Below are 19,200 nucleotides of genomic sequence, written 5' to 3'. Positions count from 1 at the left end.
CCCCGCAGGAAACCAAAGTCCTTTTAATGGCAGATAATGTCTCAGCTCTTGTTGGCCCATTGCAGGGTATCACAGCTTCTGATAGAGGGATAAACTGTGTTTCATCTCTGGCAAGAGAGAGAACAGCCATGTTCTCATTGAGTAAGTGATGAAAAACATCAACAGCAACATTGAACCATTTGTCTTTGTGCTGCATTTGAGTAACATCAGGCCACAGGCTGTACACAGAAGAGACAGGAAGAGTAGATTGTTGACAAAGTTTGATGGCATCTTGAATGATCTTCACATATGCTTGTGGGAGCACCTTCTTCACAAGCAATTCATTCCACGAAGCGTGTTCATCATGTTTCTGGTCTTCTTCTTGCCACTTGATGTGTCTTCTGTTGTCTGTGAGACCAAAGCAGGCGTTGACATAAACTGGGAGACCGGTCTTGTTGGATTCGTTGTTTGGGAGAGGGAGAAAGCAGCTCAATCTGCCTTGACCACAGTCTCTCTGCTCATCAAGTGGAAATGCCAAGTCAACTCTGGGTAAAAAACTCAACTTTTTGGCAAGGTCATCAAGGTTTGGTGCTTTTCCCTCTTTCATGGTGCATGTTGTTAAAAGCCATTGTGTTTTTTTCTGATCTTTTGAATTTAGAGTTATCAATTTGATTCTTGTCAGGCCTTCAACATCAGACTCATCTTTTTGCTTCAGAAGAACTTCTGTTGGTTCAGAGGATTTTATTTCAAGCTTGGTGTTAATGGTACCATCCTGACTGATATGGATCAATGACACAGAGCTCACACTTTTCAAAAAGAGAAGGCTCAAGTCTGCATCTGCAATGAAGCTATCAAAAAGCTCAAACACTTTATCTGAATCATATAGATTGTCTGAAATCTCTGATGCTTTGTTGCGTAACGGGAACCTGAAAAGTGTCCCAGAGAAGTACTGATCCTCTATGATTGTTGACCATTCTTGCTTGCCTACAACTGAAACTATGTCTCTGTAGGGCTGGAACTGGTCATGCATCATCAGCAAAGCTTGTTGATGCTCTTTGTCATCCAAAGACCAGAGGAACCCTCCATTTCTTTCTCCAAATATTTTTTCTTGTGGATCCATTATGCCAAGATGCCCTGAGCTGAATATGCTTGGTACATCTGTGAGAAAAATTTAAACATGTTTTCCCATTAATTATTTTGTATATGTTTTCCTAAAATGCTTGCTACACTAATATGTTTAACTGGTAACAACACTGTACAAAGCATTCACCTGTGATGTGGTAAATAGAGTTGAAGCCGATCCCAAACCTCCCAATTTTGTTTGGGTCATTGATCTTCCCACTTCTTCCAGCCTTTTGAATTCTTTCCCAGTCGTCTTCAGTAAACACAGCATTGTTGTAGGCATACAGTGCAGGACCTATGCAAACAAAAAGTGTAAATATAAGGGCTGTAATGGATCAAAAAGACACTTAAAAGTGGATATTTAAACACACTATATAAACACACATTTTTTCCTCACAATTTTACATAAAATCAGATTAAATGTTTCTTTGCTAACATTGTTTACATTTGCTAAATGTCATAATATTGAAAGAGAGACATATTAGAGATTTTTAAAATTAGTTTATTCTTATTTAAAAGTTTACAAACCCGTTATTATGACTTCAAAACAATTTGTACAGTGCAAATCATGACATTGCAAATTTTTCAATGCTTTTCATAATCTTTAATTCACAACATTTGTAGGAAAATGGATGCACACTGTGGATGTACTTTAAGGTGGCACATTAAACACACGGCCTCATTTTGTTACATCATAAAAAAATTAAAAGACAGTCAAGATATCAGAGACAGATACCAGCAAGTCTAAAGCCCAGGGAGAAATTGGCTTTCCAAATGGGGAATAACTGCCAAATGAATTACAATGTGGTTTGAGGATGAAAAAGTCATTTTTTAAATAAGCCATCATAAATCCCTGAATTCAGTTAAACAGGAAATCTGAGTACAGCTTAAAATGTGTGTGACTTCAAGGCGCCCCGACATAATTCCCTCCAGTTCTGTCAGAAGGAATGAGCCAAAGTTCCAGGAAAATATTGCAAACAGCTTGTGAAAGGATACCCAATTAAATGATAGTAGGAATACAATTTAAAAGATAATTACATCAAATTTTAATGATGTGCGAAAACTTTAGAATTTGAATGAACATTCAAAATATAGCAATAATAGAGCGTCTGATTTAATTTTAGACAGTGAGGCAATTGAGTTTGGGTATCTTACAGAGTTTGTAAACATCTATTTTCTATTGTATCTTAACTTAAAATGCTAGCTTTTACTGAAAGGCTAAAACACAGCAAGAATTTGAAGTAGTGTACTTAAGAAAAACTGACATAAAATGTAACTGGGGCAAACATTTGCAGAACTAATCATTATTTTTCTGTTTCTTAACATGTCTTGCATAAATGAGTAGTATAAATACCTTGGCAATCTCCCAGTTCACCAGTCCAAAGACTTTCTGCTCTGTAGCTCCTCTCATCATGGATGAAAACCACCTCTGAGGCTAGGGCATCATCTGCATTTTGAATCAGTTCCTGAAAAAGACATGTGACTGTTACCTTATCAATTTAAATGTTCAATCTTTGATTTGGTTTACACACACCACATAAAAACACATTTACTATTTTTTCTCAATGACTAAAGCTATGTTAGACCAAACTTCACTTATATCATTACAGTTAGAATCACCAAAATTATTTCTATTTCCTAAATAACGCATTACAGAGAGAGAATATATGCCAGAGATTTATTTATGAATGTCTTCTCTTCAAACGACCAAATGGACAATAATCTTAAGAATACAGCTGAAGTGGTTACAAGTCAATATTTTAGCATGGCAATAACAAAGCCCAGATCTCAAACTACAGAGAATTTGTAGGAAGAAAAAGCATGTGCGAGCAAGGAAGCTACTAACCTGACTCAGTTATGGTAGTTCTGTCAAAAGGAATGTACCAGAAGATCAGTAAACTATTGTGATTAGCTTGTGAGAGGATACCCATAACATTTGACCAGTCTGCAGTTCAAAGGCTACCAAATACTGAGGAATTATATCTAAACTTCTGATTTGGAAGACGTTGATAAATAAATCACATATATTTCCTTTCTCTCATTATTGTGCATTTAACAAATAGAAATAATTTTGGTGATTCTAACAGCAAACTATGCTGCTTCATTCTAGTTTCCTTAGCTGTCAAATAGAGGGAGCTACTTTTACAGCTGGAATTTAAACATTAAACAAACCTTCAAAATTTGTCCACCATCTGGATATCGACGCAGAATATCTTTCAGGTAGTCAAGGAATGGTGGTGCAGTAGCCCCAAAGGAAGTCCTAAGAAAAATAAAAGCAAGAAATGTCAGGAAAAAAAGTTAAACTGAGATGATTTACATAAACTCTACCTGTTATGTTTTTCAAATCTAATTCAGTTTCATTGAGACAACATAGAAGTTTATAAATCATTAGTTCATTTTATATGTACAAAAAAATCAATAAAAATGGTTCGCAACTTTGTTCATTACAGTCAAATTATTTTAAAATTGATTTGCATGTTACTCTAATAACGACTGCTTAATAGTATCATGTGATCCATCAGAAATCAGATCAGAACCACCAATGGACTCAATTCTGTTTGAAACTAATACGATGAAATCGGGAGCAGAGGTCCGTCAGAGCAGGTACTGATCCTCCTGGAGATCATAGTGATTAGGAGCTCACAAGAAAAAAAAAGCCGAGGACAGATATCAGCTGAACTAGTCGTTGTGTGAGAGGCACTGCATACAAATCAAATGGAAATCTTACCGGGATTTATTCCTGGTCTTCTGACTCATCCTTTTTTAGGTCGGTTGCTGTAACAGAACCAAATTAAAAATAATAAAATGCAACATGCAATCTTTACTAACAAACAGAATAAAAATAAAGTATATTTATTCTTTATTTTTATAAAGCATAAAAAAGAATTTCCCACAGTGGGGATATTCAGGTATAACAGCTGCAACGTGACAAGACATCAAGGCACAAACTATTAAAAATGTATAAAAAACAAAATTAAGAATAATAATTTTGACTACAATTAAGAAAATGTTGTGCAATCATAAGAAATAACATACTCTGTATTTCTATACACATTCTGAATACATTAGCATGACATAACACATTAGTAGTTTAGAATGACAAGAACTAGTCAGTTGCCAGCTAATGTGCAATTCTGTTTTAATCAGTACTTCATTTTACCTTGACCACATCAGGGAATGGTGTTATCAGCTCGTCTAAAATTAGTGATATTGCGTCAGTCTGTTGTATATAAGGGAAGGTGATGTCCAACCCCCAAATACACCTGCCGCCTCCTGGGAGGTTTCTATTTAAATTTCGCAAATAAATGGCCGATTTCAGTATAAACGAAACTAAGAACGAATCAAAATCTACGCATCAAAGCTCGAGTTTCCTACCATATCCACAATAAAACGAAACCTAACTCACTCTCAATGTTTGTTTGAACTTAATGATTTGTTTCCGTACATGTTAGTTTTGAATTTAAGTGTACCGCCCCTTTAATGCTCACCAGTCTGTCTAGTTGCTCCGCCACTCGCTAGATGATGCTGCAGCCCCGTTCCTGTACAGAAAAACGGGTCAGCGTTCCAGAAAAAGAAAACGACGAAACACGACATAACGCTCCCCGAAATGTGTTAACTCACCCCAGTTTCTGGCTACGTTTTAACAGCAGCTCACAGGAAGAACACCCTAAACAAAAGAGATCCGTTTTGTTAGGAAAAAAATGAGCACGGTATGTGGAGTCTTTGTTGATTTGCATCCCTCGCATTGTTTACGGCGCTGCAGGCCGCAGCATGATGACAGGAGCTTTACTGGGCGGATTTTATCTGAGATTTTAAGATTTCCCTGTTTATGTTCTGTGTCCTTGCTGTCCTAAGTTAAGACGGTCACTTTATGGGGAAGAAATACGTTACTGATTAAAAGATAACGAGGTATAAAGCGAGGAGGGTGGACTGTGCGTTGTCTACAGCAGGTAAACCATTCTTGTATAACATTATGACCACCTGCCTAATAACGTGCTGCACTATCTGATTGTGAAGTCAGTGGGAGCAACTCTGTGACCCATAAGTCTTGTACCCCTGCTGCAAAGCATCACACTGCCTCTGCCAGATTGCTTTCTTTCCATAATAAATCCTGTGTTCCCTTAGATATAAACATAATTTATCAAGTCAGGCCATATTCTTCTATGAGGTCCAACTCTAATGCTTATGTCTTGTTTTGGAAGGGTGCAACACAGGCAATTAGAGTGGTCTGCTGTAAGCAATAAACTGATGTTTTCTGACACCCTTGAGTGAGCGTGAGGATTTAAAAGGTTAGGAGTAGAGGAGAGAAATAAGCATAGTGCCAACAGAAAATAAAAGTGCCAACTAAGTACCATGATGACAGAAATCAATTTTATCCTCTTATTAGTGATTATATGTTATATTTAACCTATGTATAACTAAAAGCTGCATATATCTTTACCCAGTTGTGTGTTTGCATTTAATTTGTAGGTTATCAGTCCCTCCATGGTGTGGTTGTAAATATCAGGATGCTGGATAAAACCGATGACCAGCAGCAGGAGGAGTCCAGGCTCTGCTCAGAGTGCGGGTGCAGCTTCAGCCCACCACAGCTGGACTCCCACTCTGATTCCGCATCAGCTAAGCAGAAGCAGACTGACAGCAGAGATGCTCCATTCAAATGTCCATCCTGTGAGGCTGGAGGCAGCAGCAGTCCCCCTAACGGCCAGCGGGCCCACCGGCGCATTCGACTGGACCCCCACAGCTGCAGCATATGCAACAAAACCTTCATCTCATCTGCCCACCTGAGCCTTCACCTCACCTCCCACAACAAGGAAAGGAAGTTCAGGTGTAACATCTGTGGGAAGTTCTTCCATCAGTCCTCCCATTTGATGGCTCACAAGGTGATCCATAGTGGTGATAAACCGTTTAAATGCCCCGAATGTGGGAAGAACTTTGGGCGCGCCTCACACTTGAAGACCCATCGTCGGCTGCACACGGGAGAGAAGCCTTTTAAGTGCACCTACTGCAGCAAGTCGTTCACCCAGAAGGCCGGGCTTCTGGCCCACATTCGACTCCACACCGGTGAGAGGCCCTTCAAATGTGAGCAGTGTGGCGCGGGCTTCCGCTCTATGTCCGCCCTGCTCTCCCACAAGGCTCTAGAGGCCGCCGGACAAGCCAGACCCACACCTGTTCCTGCTGTCGTTTCTGCACCCGCGCCTCCAGTCAACAAGCCACACGAAGCGCAAAGCAACATGGCGGATCTGAAGTGCGGCGTCTGCTGCCGCACGTTCGTACGCTCTTCATACATCCGGCTTCACATACGCCTAAAAAAGGGCCAGCGACCTTATCACTGCAAAGTATGCAACAAGACCTTCGTCAAGCTGGAAACGTTTGTGAACCACTGTGACAAACACTTGAAGCAGAAAAAGGAAAAAAATTGTGTTAAATACGAAGTTGTCAAGCCTCCACAGTTTGTTCCGCACTCCAGGCCTCCTTCCCCTGAGAGCTTACCCAATCAGGAGTTATCCTCGGAGATGAACACACACGTCACAGTAAAAACTGAGACTGATGGTTAACGAAGAGGAAATGCTTCAAATCACTTCTGCTTCAGCAAATGGGTACAGCACGTTAGTGTCAACTTCTGCATTTTGCATCAATGTTTACAAATGAGAAAATAGGTAGCAGTATCCCACAAGCCTCTGTCTTTTACCTGATGAGAAATACTGTCCAAGTGAACAGTTTTTGTAAACATGATGGTGTGGGTGTGACAAACATGTCAGAAATAGATGCTAATGAGAAAACGTATAACACTGATGTCACTGAGTTAAAGTGGAATACAAGAGCCGCGCAAGTACAGTGTTCACAATTATCAGGCAAACCTTGTTTTTATTAATAAGCATACAGTATTCATTCATACAGTGTTCTCGGTTAATCCAACATGGTGGACTGTTTTTCTTCCCTGTACATTTCCTGTTTAACTGCCCACAGGTCAGGTGAGGAACATCTGTCAGCAGTTTTTTCCACCTTTAACACCTTTTCTGGTGAGCCTTTATCCTGCATAAAAATCATTGTCTTTTTGAAAGATGTAGACTTCTTCCTGTAGTGCTACCTGAAGAAACTGGCGTATCTTTGGGAGTCGATTTTGAGCCCATCTTCAACCCGAAAAGATCCAGTTAGCTCATCCTTAATAATGAGCTCCACCTTGACATCTGTCTTGGAGCTCTGTGCCCATTACTGATCCACATGTCCATCCACCAGGCCCATCAGGTCACTCTCATTTCATCAAGCCATAAAACCTCTGAAAAATCTGTCTTCAGATATTACTTGGCACAGTCCATACGCTTCAGATTATTTTTCTTGTTCTGTGATGTTCAGGTTTTAGCCTTCCTTACCTCGGTCATGTCTCCGAGCATCTTATACCTCAGTTAATCTGGGTTAATCCAACATGGCGGACTGTTTTTCTTCACTGTACATTTTTCTTCCTACATCCTCCATGTAGGATGCGGTTATGGAATATAATACAAATACAAGATAAATGTAGTTCTTGGTAGCTTCTCTTGATTCTTCTCAAGTCCTCTGCAGTTTGCATCCCCCCCATATTACTTGATTTATCATTGTGCACACAGAATATATCTGTCCTACTTTCATCTCATTTCGTAATCTAGTTTTATTATATACAGCCCCATGTGTGCAAAGCTATACAACATTTTTGTAAAAGGTACGGCCCAATGTAAGATATCATGGTAAGAGAACAAAGGATAAGAATATTTGGAAATATAAAACATAATTGTTTTATTTAAAAATAGCAAAGGAACAATCATGTCTTTTGCTACAGAAAAAAAATAGACTTACAAGTATGTTATCTATACCACATATTTATTATTTTAATTTTTAATATGTTTTATTTTGACCATGTGGAACATTATTTATTGGAGTATTTCTTTGTTCTTTTATGTCAGATTTGTGCATTTCCACTGTGAGGTCCAAAAGTTTACTTTCAGTCTACAGCTGAACCATTGGTGCTCATCTTCACTATATGAACTTCTAGAATAAAAAAAAAGAAATAATTGTGACAAGCTTAATTGAATTTCTCTATCAGATTTTTCTATATACAAACTTTTTTAGAGCAACAGGAAAGGTGGGAAAAGCTCAAGATTACAACCTTATGATCTAGAGCCAAACTCATTGTGCGGTTTTTACTCAGTAGTTATGACACAGCAGATGAAATAAAATAAAACTCAGATTAAATCTAACCCATCTGCAATGGGTTAGATTTATAACAAAGTAGCACTATGAGACTCAAACGACCTGCATCCGTTTCATTAAGGCTTAAATTTAATGATAGACTTTTGAGGTGGCGATATTTATTGTTTGAATCCTGAAACTTAAACACATAAAATGGATTAAACTCATAACAAAAAAGCTTTGAGAGCATTACCTCCTTATTGTTCGTTGAGTTTCAGTAAGGTTATGAGATTTAATGTATTAATTAAAATCGGCTACAGTGTAAAACACTGATATTCAACATGTGTGGCTGGATTCAAATGTGTTGACAAACAAAAATGCCAATTACTGTTTTTTATGTTTTAAAATTACCAGAAGGTATAAATGATGCAGGAGCTAAAAAATAAATCCTGCACTAACTGCAGTGACAAATCTGAATACTCTAGTTCCTGTAAAAAGGTTCCTACAGTGGAAATGCACAATCTTTATAATTCTCACCAACTAAATGTAATGGTGGGTCATTGGACTTTTTTGACATTCTTTGTGGAGTAAAAAAAGTAATATATAATGGTTAAATGGACTTTCTCTCTGTCATAGTTTACAAACTGTATTTTTATAACAGTTTTGCCTTTATAAGGTTGCTGGGTTTAGCTACCAGACCCTGACTTGTGTTTTATGCAAATATTGTCTAAGTTTAGAAGACAAGTTTTACCCAGCAGTTTAGTAGTGCACCTCAACAGGAGTGTTTTAGCAGTTTTGACTTTTTAAATGATTACGTTAGCTTGTTACTGGTAATCCACCAATTCTTAATGTATTGCTTACTTTAACATGAAAAGCTAATTAACAAAAAATCCTCTTATCTTTAGGTGTTTAAATAATTGAATATCAGTTAAATAAGTGAAAATGTAAACTAAGCTCTTTTTATAAAAAGCCATTGTAAAGACTTGAGTGTAATAAAGATTAAAACATTCTTTTTCTGTTGTACCTGAAAGAGTATCTTGCTACTCCTTCAATGACCCCTATTTTCCCCCATCAGTGACTCCTCGGCTTCTTCTTTTCAGCCACATGCTGCTCTTAAAGAATGACCTGTTGTGTGATCACCTGTTCCTGTAGCGATCAGATGCATCACTAGAGACTCAAATGTCCTGCCAGGTAGCGCTCTGGGTGTCACGTTTTCAGTAACCGCTTCTGATCACTGGTCAGCAGCAGCTCATGGGCAAAAAGTGGACATATTTGACTGGTTTACTGTTGATTCGCCACAAACCAGTCACCTCCACATGGGGAAACTTTTTGTCCCAGCCTATAAATGTAAAGAGGAAGTGAACAAAAGCCATGAAAACAACAGCACATTTATGAATATGGATGTGTAGTGTAGTGAGATATTTGCCTGGGAGTCGTCCGTGTTGCTGTTGATGGTCCAGTGCAGCGCAACGGTCATGTGGCGTCTCCACACTGGGTTTCTGCGCAGGACAATGTTTCCATGGATGGAGTCTCCGGCGTACACCTGGATCGGCCTGTCCAGCATGAACAAAGTCTGCTTCCAATGGGTTGGACTGAGGATTAACAGATCATAAACAAAAAGTAATTTCATAATACAGCTTGATCCCAGTAAATTGAACTATTGAAACATTTGTATACTTTAGAAATTCAATTGAAACAGTAAAACTCATATTCATTCATATTCTTTTTAATGACTATGGCTTGCAGCCAATTAACACCAGACATTTAGTTTCTACAAACATACATGAAACCAATAAAAAACAAAACATTGCAAACAAAAAAGTTATGTTATGGCTTACATAATCGTGGAGACGATTGTTGACTTGACAGTTGTCCAGCAGAAACTTATTAAACCCACATGGAGGCTAAACCACAGAAAAATATAGTTGCTAAAATAGGTTGCTGTTCACAGGATGTTGTATCCAATGGGTTGGATACAACTCATAGGATTCAATGGGTTGTATCCAATGGGTATACAACCCATGTATCTAATTGGTATCCAATGGAATACAATGTAAATCTACAAATTAAGATTTGGTGGAAAATGAGGATTTAGCCCTAAAAAGACTGCAAAGCAAAGCCTGTTTAGCAGTTTTGAGAGAGACTCACAAGATGAGGCAACGCACACCGATGTATCCTGAAAATGGGCCTTAGCATTTTCCCTTCCTCAATTTCAATGCATTTATTAGCAAAGTTAAAAGAAAAATAGCTGACCAAAGTCCTTCACAGTTTTGCCAAACAACAGATATATAGATAGAATATAGAATAAAAAGGTCAGAATAAAATAAATAAAAGCCAGAAGAGTAGCACATTTGGTGTTTTGTGGATAATTAAAGAGAGGGAAAAAGAAACAAGTTTTGAAATGGGCATTTAAATGACTCTTCAAACTGATTGGTGCAGACATGTAGCGGCATGATACTTTACAGTCCACTTAGGACATTCATTCCTCCTCACATTTTAACCTCGATTTCAAAACACTGAGGAGAAACTGGTTAATGGTTAATGTCAGGCATGTGAACGTTGCGTAGAGATGTATTAAAATTAAAAGAAATAAATGCTTTGTGTAATGAATCTATAAATGAGTTTTTAAATTACATTTTTGAAACTACATTCCATTCTAACGTATTGATGGATTTTGAACGAACGTATTGATGGATTTTGAACGTGTGAATCACTTAGTGTAGTTTGATTTTTACTCTGAGTTTGGTCCGGTGTTGAGCTCCACTGTTGCTCCTCCCATCTCAAGGCTTTCAAACAGAACAGTGAACCAGGCCGTGAATCCGTGGAAAATTCCAGGCTTCTCCACACAAAACTGAAACTCGCCCGTCATTTCCTGAGAAATGAAACTGTGCTCCATTAGTATCAAAAGATAAACAGATAAGAACGGCGGTCTCTTGTAATAGAGAAGTCCATTTGATACCTCAAGGTCTCTCACTTGAACAGTGTACATGTTAAGGCAGATGACATCACAGGGAGCACAGAGACAGTCCTCAGGGTCAATAAGATGGCTGAACTTTGGCTTGGTGAAGAACTCCTGCTGTGCCAAAGGCCTGCAGGGATAAGACATCAATGAGGAGCCAAAGAAGGAATGAATCTGCTCCTACGGAAAGCATTGAACATGATTGCAGGAGGAATTTATAGTACATGAAACAGCATGAATGCAACATAGTTCATGTTGCATTCATGCATGAATGATTTTCTTCAGGGCACAAAATAAAATGTACTTCATCCAACTATTTCACAAGTTCTTTCGGGAGCTACATATTTTTGTATTCACAGTAGTCAGCTATTTTAATTACAAATGTAATAAGCAGTTATATTTTATATCACTTCTTCTCCTTGTCATGAAATAAATGTTCTTTTCCATGACTCAGTTTATTTTATAACCCTTAATCTCAGTGTTTTATGAAGAGGCAATTAAGATATGGCTTTATAGGTGAATGAATTAGAATCATTAAGACATTTAGGTCAGCTCAAGTTTTTACATGCTCGACTTCTGAATAAATATAGACACAAAGTAATATTCACTAGCATTTCTGGTAGAAATTGTTTAAAATCCTTAAAATTAATACACATTTTTGCTAGCGATTAATCTCACACTGAAAACACGCCCGACATACTTCTATAAGGTTTACAAGCTGCGATGGCTAAAAATGTACATTTTATGTTAATTAAACCATTTCTGTGTTGGTTTGACCACATGTTTTTGGATTAATATCCAATTCAAAAAGCCATTGGTAAGATTCCCCCAGAGTTTTAGTTAAACTGTGCAGCTAGAGGCTTATGGTGCCATCCACTCTAACAAGTTCCCCAGGGATTCTGGAGGAGAAACAGACCTACAGAATCATACATACTTAACCCTGGGTATAATATGCTTTTCAACATATTCCTTTTTTTTTTTTTTTTTCAAACTAAACCCACCTAAAATCTTTGTTTCAAAAAAGTCTGATTTTTATTCCATCTGTCCAAAGCACACAGTTCCTTCTAAGCTTAAAGTTTCACCCAATTTTTATTTAACCTTTATTTAATTGGGTATGTCAACAATGATCTCTTCAAAAAAATCAAGACATCACACAACAGAAACCAAAAAGAATAATCTTTAGCTCCCTCTGCAGCACATATGCAGGTAGTGCTCAAGGCCAGTGTTCTGCTACTTCTACATCTGTCTCAGCTTCAACAAACTTGAATAAAATATAATTAGGTTATTACCAATCCTATATAGAAGCTTATTGTTTAAAACTAAATAAAAAACGATCTAACAGGTTCATAATTCTTGTGACAGAAAAAAATGGCACTAAATGTCATTACTGTGCACTACTTATTTGGTTTCCTTAAAAATCTATTTCTAAATCTATTTCTGAACCATTTTCTTGCTCATTCGTGTTATTTTTCCTTCTTTCATTTTGTTTCATGAGCCTTTTGTTGATCCTGGTGTCTAATCTTCACTGACTTTCATCAAAAACAAAGACGTTGCTATCGACCATGAAGAACCTGCAGAAGTGTTTGGCTCTGTATCTTGCAAAGCTTGAAATTGATACTTTTTCAGACTCTGAACAGTTTATTACAAAAAGAAACAGCTTATTGCTGTAAGTGATTCAAAGTTAAAAGCCAAATTTCTTTAGAGGACACCCTCCACTGGGTTCCACAGGACTCATCCCACTAGGTAAGAAATCTCAGTTTGGTAGTCAGTTTGGCTACATCAATCTACCAACTACACATTTGTGTACATTCTCTGAAAATGAGGAGTGAGCAATGCAAACAAAAGTAGATAAAAAGATAATGTTCAGCTCCACAGCTGATCAGTGGCTCTTACTGTAGTGGTGTGAAGTCCAGGCCATAAGGTCGCTCCCAGAAGGCCATTGTCTCTGTGTAGTAGCTGTCGGCCTGACATGGAACCAGAGCTAAAGCTGCTGAGGAGGGCCACATCACACCGCCGTCCCGGAGCCAGCGATCCCTGGCCAAGAGGACCGACTCCACCATGAACTCAAACTATACCAGCAGAAAGTACAAAAATTAGAGATAATGATGATAATTATTTTTCATAAAGACTCAATAAATGCCAACAACAAAAGATAACCACAAGAGGATCAATGCAATAAATTATAAGCAGTGATTCAACTGAAGACTCATTACATCATTCAGCTCTGCAGAGGCCCAGCAGTAAGCTGTTCATTGCATTTAGGTGTGTTACAGAAGGGATGCATCCAAAGGTTGCAGGATAGCAGCTCTCCAGAACTGGACTTGTGGCCCGTGTTCTAAAGAGAACCACTAATGAACAAATTATTTGATTCACGTGTGCAACCCAGACACATGGTGCAGGAAAACAGCGTTGAAGGACTGCCGTTTCAGATCAAGGAGGAAATTACACTAATTTGAGCTAAATGAAAGTCATTAACATTTTTGTACTTTAGTTCATTGGATAGATCATTGGAAGTCTGCGAGCTCGACTTTACATATTGATTCAAAAGTTGGTTAGAAATGCTTCTAAAATCACTCCCAAATTTGGAAGTTACAAGGTTTATGCATGCTACGGAAAATTTTATAACAAGCAGCACTGAAGGTTTAAGAATTACCAGCAGACAGTTGCCCATCCACTCAGACACCAGGATGTCCACCTGCTCTGGCAGCTCAAGCTCCTCTGCTCGCCCCTGCAGCACAGTGACCACCTCCTCACAGCCGTTCTGCTTCACCAGCTGTCTGGTGTGCTCCGCCATAGAGCTCGCCTCTACAGCATACACCTACAGAACCACCAAGTAATTAGAGCAGTGTTAACACCAAGCTGTGTCTCTGCAGTAGTAACAGTGCTTGTCCAAGAGATGGAGGTATAAACACATTAATGAATAATGTGAAGCACATGTAGGATCTTGCAGAAGCAACCGTTCAGCGAATTCAATTCATTTTATTCAGATTTTTGATGTGACAGATCAACGCAAAACAGTGCATAATTGTGAAATAGAAGAAAAATAAGGCATAGTTTTGAAAGGTTTTTACAAATAAATTTGTTAGACACGTGGTGGGGTGATTTAACAATCTTAAATTTTTGCCCTTATATCAAACCTAGTACTGCCAAATTGTTTTTAGAGCCAATCTAATTAGTAAAAAGAATAAATCTTTGTGTAATCTCAATGCAAATACAGCTACTGTATGAAGACCTCAGAGATTTGTTAGAGAACATTAGTAAACAAAAGGCATCATTATGACCAAGGAACACAGCAGGGGGACCCTTGTTGGAAACCTTAAAGCAAGGACAAATTATAAAACAATCCAAAGTTTTGATAATTCCATAGAGTGCTGTTTAATTTATGATAATAAAATACAAAGAGTATGGTACAAGAGCAACCCTACCAAGACATGGTCATCCATCTGAACTGACAGGCCTGGCGAGGACAGCATTAATCACAGAAGTTAGTCACAAGCCGTGTAGGGGACACCTCAAAAAAAGTTCTCTGGATACAAAATGGCCCGCGACAAAGCATATTTATGTGTTGGAAAGGCTTACAGCCAAATCTAATAGAGAATTTTATTCAAGACTTTAAAACCAATGTTTAGAGATGCTCCATATCGGAGCTTAGTTATTTAAAGTTATTTTGGTGGGGAAAAGCCTCAGTCTGTGGGCCTGCAAAGCTATCAGAAACAAAGCACAAAATGAAGTATTTTATGTGACAGGGAGCTCTGCAAGCCTGTAAATTAGGTTCATACATATAAGTGTTACACTTCTCAGATTTTTATATGAAAGAAGAAGAAAAAAAGTTATGAATTATATTACTTTCACTTCACAACTATGCACTGGGTTGGCCCATCATAAAAATCCCAATAAAACCCCTTGTTTGCAGGTAAATACAGAAAAATATATAATATCTGAAGGAAGGGGCATGAATTCCTGAAGAATTTAATACATTTGAAAACCTCAGAAGACAAAACATTAAAGTGTGTTCAACTAGAACTTATCTGCCGTTTTTACCATAGAAGGTTTTGCCAGCTGAGCACAGAACATGCTGATAATGCCGGTCCCACAGCCGAGGTCCATCACCACCTTATCCCTAAGTGAAGCGCTGTTGCTGACAATAACCTGTCGGTACGTCTCGGTGCGGCTCCGGTCCGACAGCATCTCCAGGTGAAGCCTCTGTGCGACAAACAAATAAAATAAATACAATAACTGCTATGTGCAAGACTACAGTCTGTGGACACGTGTATCAATTAAACTAATTTTTATGTAGGAAAGTAACTGAAATTACGTTACGAGGTACATTGTTCCACAGTTAAGCCACACAAGCACATCTGCTGTATTTAAATGAACATTTATATAGCAGAAAGTGATTTGTGCTTCTATGTAAGCTGTGCTGCATTAGCAGCAGACAGCAGAGGGCTTGTTTCAGCAAGGATGCTAATCTAGTCAGTTTGGCTCATCGATCCTTCGTCTGACTGAAGTTTGTGCAAATTAGAATCTACAACCCTGATCATGGGTCTTGAATATCTGCAGTCTAACTGCAGCGTGTATTGATAAATCCATATAGGGCCCATCCGTGGGTCTGAGGTAGGAGACAGATTTCTAATAAAGTCTTTGTCTCTGTACCATGCCCTTCACTGTGCTGTGTTGGTCCTACGGTGTCCGTGTAAAGTACAACTAACATATCTTATATTGTGAATTGTTTAATGAAGATTAATAACCATAATCAGAGATGCAGAAACTCAATAGAAACTCCCAGACTTTATTCTCACAAACTCAATGGTGTGATTACAGTTTTTGTTTTTTGTATAGTTGCATTATCTTTCCGATGCAGTTTATTTATAGATATCCCTAACAAATCTCTTTTAAAACTATTGGCAATAAACTGTGATGTTCTTCTCCCAAACATGCACAACAAAAGTGTCAATAATGTTGCGAGAAAATCTGCACAAATGCATCTGTCAGCAAGAGCATCTTGCTGACTGCTTTGATTATTTATTGGAGTTTCTAGTATTTGCATTTTTACAGGAGCCTTGACTTTCAAATACATTCTAGGTGTGACATACTTTCAGTTTCTTTAATGACGTTGCATTACCAAACATCAAGAGCTGTTGTGAAGGTTTATCCTGTTTCTCCTTTTATGTCACTTTAAGTCCCCCATAAACTGATATGTTGATGCACTTTAAAAGTAACAACTCCGAGGGTTAGGTGCCTTAGGACTGGGACACACGTTTACACATTCCTGTGAAAATGTATTTGATTATTCATAAAATTTTTGAAGCTAAATATGTGGTGTCTTGCAAAAGTATCTAACACATAGAAGCATTTTTTTTTAAGTTTCACCATGCAACCATTAAGTATAATCAATTTTATCTAACAGACCAAACACAAAGCAATACATTACTGTGAAGTGGACCAAACATTATTTTCAAAAATGTTTACAACTAAGTAAGAAAGTGTGGTGTGCATTTGTATTTAGCGCCTCCAGTAACATATGACTGCTCATTTTACAGCAAGTCTGTTGTGGTTCATGCTTGCTATATCTCAAGACTGACGTTTTTGCCTATTCAACATAGCAAAATAGCAATGTTTGATGAAGAGTATCCATGAACATAAATTCTCCCTTTGACTTTGGTCTGGATTTTGAGTGGGACATTTTTACATATGGATATTAGTTTATGTAAACCATGCTTTTTCAGCTTCCACAGTATTTTTAGGGTCATTTGCATGCCTGAAAGTAAACCTTTGACCACTGTCTGAAATCTTTTTTCATCCTCCAACAGGTTTTCTAGCTGCCCTTTATTTAGATGCTTCCATCTTCAGAGCAACTCTGATCAGCCTCCCTGTGCCTGCTAAAAAGAAGCATCTCAACAGCATAATGAGACACTTAACAGTATTGGTTAGACTTCATCTGACAACACAATCTTCCATACATCTGCTGTGTCTTTTGGCAAAATGCGAACACGACTTCCAATACAATAATCTCTAGTATACAGATTCTCCCTTCTGAGCTGTGCATTACTGCAGCTCCTACAGAGTTACTAATTCAGTGACTTCTGAAGGCAGTTTGTTACACTTGGTTTTATTTAGGGGTATCAGAGTGGCAACTACAAAACACATGCCATACTTTTAAGATTTTTGTTTGGAAAGTAAAAGGGGGGGGATCAAGTTATTTTCCTAACACCTACACAATTAGGCAACTTGTGACAGTATTTTGACAAAACGTGAAAACATTCAAGGGATGAGAATACTTTTGCTTTTGCACTGTTACTTTGTTACAAAATGATAACACAATTTAATGAGAAAGCATCATTTTGAGTCATTAGCATTAAAGTAAAAAAAAAAATGTTCACGTCGCATCAACTAATATAATTAGTTGGTCCTGCTATGTTTAACACACTGTGGGAGTCTTGCCTGAGGATTCAAGGTTGATTGATTTTATTAAATAGAGCATTAGTCAGTTTGTGAAACTTGGAGAAAATTGAAACAAAATAAAGACCGTTCTATGTTTCTAACCAGTGTCCCGTAGCTGCCGAAGTATTCGTCATCCTGCCAGGGGTCCTCTAAGGATGCGTCGTCCCCCTCCTCAGCACCATCCAGGCGCAGATAGCTGGCAGGAACATAACCGATCACCCCCTGCAGTTCTGCCCACCACCAATCTGCTGAAGACTTGTTGTGCACAAGCAGCTTGTCTCCTGTGATGAAACTCAACTGTGGAACAAAACGGAGCAAAATGGTTAATCTGGACAGTTTTATTACAAAGTCTTACAAGAAGTTTGACTGGCAGAAGAATAACCTGCTCAGAGCCGCTTGCAGTGAAATCACACAGGGCAACATACTCTTCAGGAGCATCCTCCTCTTCTACTTTCTCCGTCTGCATGTTTTAAACAGGAGGCTTGGACGAAGAATTGATTTAGCCTTTTAATGCAATCTATTTCAACATCTGAACCACCTTTTATAACAGTCAAAACAGTCATATGTTACTACAGCGAAACAAGCGGCAAAACTCACTCACTTTAACAGAAGTATGTGCGGAAACCACTTCCTGTTTTTGACGTTGACTTGGGAGCCTTCACGGCTGTCGGAAATTTCGAAACTCTTTTATTCATCATGTCTAATTACTGAAAATAATCCAGATCACCCACATTTATTGTACCGCATACAATAAATTTTAATTCGTGACAATAGTGGTGTTCGTTTAAAATTAAACGATTTGACATCATGATCAGTCGCTTTTTCCAGGATTTTGGATCTTGCCGTTTTGTAACATACAAGGTAAACTAAGACACATTTACATAAAAAGCACTTTCAGCTCCCACAAAATTAATTATCTGATTACATAAAAAGGATATTTAACTTTTGCAACTCATATTTTTATTCTGTAATGCTTCTTTTTTTTTTATAAAGGAAAAAAGCTATCTAAACAAAAGCTGTCTAATGTGGAGAAAGTAATTGTCATCTTGTTAAATCGTGATTTAAAGGTGATTAAAAATTTTTTGGCTAATTGTACTCACCACACCCAGACTTGATTACTGCTAGATCACTAACTATATAATTACTATATAATCACTAACATTTATCAGCCTAGATAAATGCTTACAAAGCTTTATAATTCCTTAGGAATCCAATAACCCATGATGGGAGCCATTATCTACAAATTGAGACTGCATGAAACAGTAATGGATTTTCTTTGGAGTGACTAGCCAACCAAAATTACTAAACAGTAACTACATCTAAAGCACTACAGACTTCTCTTGGCTCAATTAAGGTCAGTGGTCATGTTTCAGCAATTAAAAAAAACTGGGCTAAAATGACACCGATGGAAGCAACAAGAGTAGCAAGCAACAAAAGTGGAACTTTCTGAAAAGGTGCATCACACTATCTAGCGTAAAACGTCAAACAATGTGGTTTCTGCGATGGTCTTGTTTCTCTGCTGCTTATGGCAGTAA

General features: G+C 38.0%; 3 protein-coding genes across 6 annotated transcripts in view; 1 reads left to right on the top strand and 2 right to left on the bottom strand.

Annotated features, from left to right (window-relative positions):
* The window catches only part of LOC103155496 (sacsin-like), a gene marked incomplete at its 3' end in the record, with an annotated part of 35,473 nt that extends 30,761 nt beyond the window's left edge, over positions 1–4,712 (bottom strand). Inside the window, exon 1 of the mRNA XM_016663594.1 lies at positions 4,590–4,712. Coding sequence (XP_016519080.1) covers positions 4,590–4,695 — 106 coding nt within the window. The remainder of the gene's footprint in view (positions 1–4,589) is intronic.
* Positions 4,713–4,723: 11 nt separating this feature from the next.
* Positions 4,724–7,162, top strand: LOC103155486 (oocyte zinc finger protein XlCOF6.1). Its single transcript, XM_007577185.2, has 2 exons — positions 4,724–4,811; positions 5,572–7,162. Exon 2 carries the CDS (start codon positions 5,610–5,612, stop codon positions 6,654–6,656), a length of 1,047 nt encoding a protein of 348 aa, XP_007577247.1. The 5' UTR covers positions 4,724–4,811; positions 5,572–5,609; the 3' UTR covers positions 6,657–7,162.
* On the bottom strand, positions 6,940–19,155 carry prmt2 (protein arginine methyltransferase 2). 4 transcript variants are annotated; one of them, XM_016663613.1, is made up of 10 exons: positions 18,048–19,155; positions 17,768–17,962; positions 15,266–15,427; positions 13,878–14,042; positions 13,118–13,293; positions 11,225–11,354; positions 11,001–11,137; positions 10,104–10,169; positions 9,692–9,857; positions 6,940–9,604 (listed from the first exon to the last, which is right to left on the bottom strand). In XM_016663613.1, exons 1-10 carry the CDS (start codon positions 18,129–18,131, stop codon positions 9,572–9,574), a joined length of 1,314 nt encoding a protein of 437 aa, XP_016519099.1. In that variant the 5' UTR covers positions 18,132–19,155; the 3' UTR covers positions 6,940–9,571. The 4 variants fall into 4 exon arrangements, with proteins under 4 accessions (XP_016519099.1, XP_016519098.1, XP_007577252.1 ...); XM_016663612.1 differs by having other exon boundaries at positions 10,128–10,169; positions 11,001–11,354; XM_007577190.2 differs by lacking the exon at positions 10,104–10,169.
* Between the last annotated feature and the right edge of the window lie 45 nt (positions 19,156–19,200).

The sequence above is a fragment of the Poecilia formosa genome, unplaced genomic scaffold, assembly GCF_000485575.1.
Source record: "Poecilia formosa unplaced genomic scaffold, Poecilia_formosa-5.1.2 Scaffold431, whole genome shotgun sequence".
Classification (NCBI taxonomy): Eukaryota; Metazoa; Chordata; class Actinopteri; order Cyprinodontiformes; family Poeciliidae; genus Poecilia; species Poecilia formosa.
Note: the sequence above shows the minus strand (reverse complement) of the source record. Positions and strands in the feature narration are given on the sequence as shown.

Bases quoted from the DNA above. Each gene is read 5' to 3' on its own strand.
- LOC103155486 (XM_007577185.2), top strand. From the start codon at position 5,610: ATGCTGGATAAAACCGATGACCAGCAGCAGGAGGAGTCCAGGCTCTGC.
- prmt2 (XM_016663612.1), bottom strand. From the start codon at position 18,131: ATGCAGACGGAGAAAGTAGAAGAGGAGGATGCTCCTGAAGAGTATGTT. The intron at 17,963-18,047 runs GTTATTCTTCTG...TTTGTTCCACAG, and splicing joins CTGCAAGCGGCTCTGAGCAG to TTGAGTTTCATCACAGGAGA. The intron at 13,294-13,877 runs GTAATTCTTAAA...CTGCTGGTATAG, and splicing joins GGATGGGCAACTGTCTGCTG to TTTGAGTTCATGGTGGAGTC.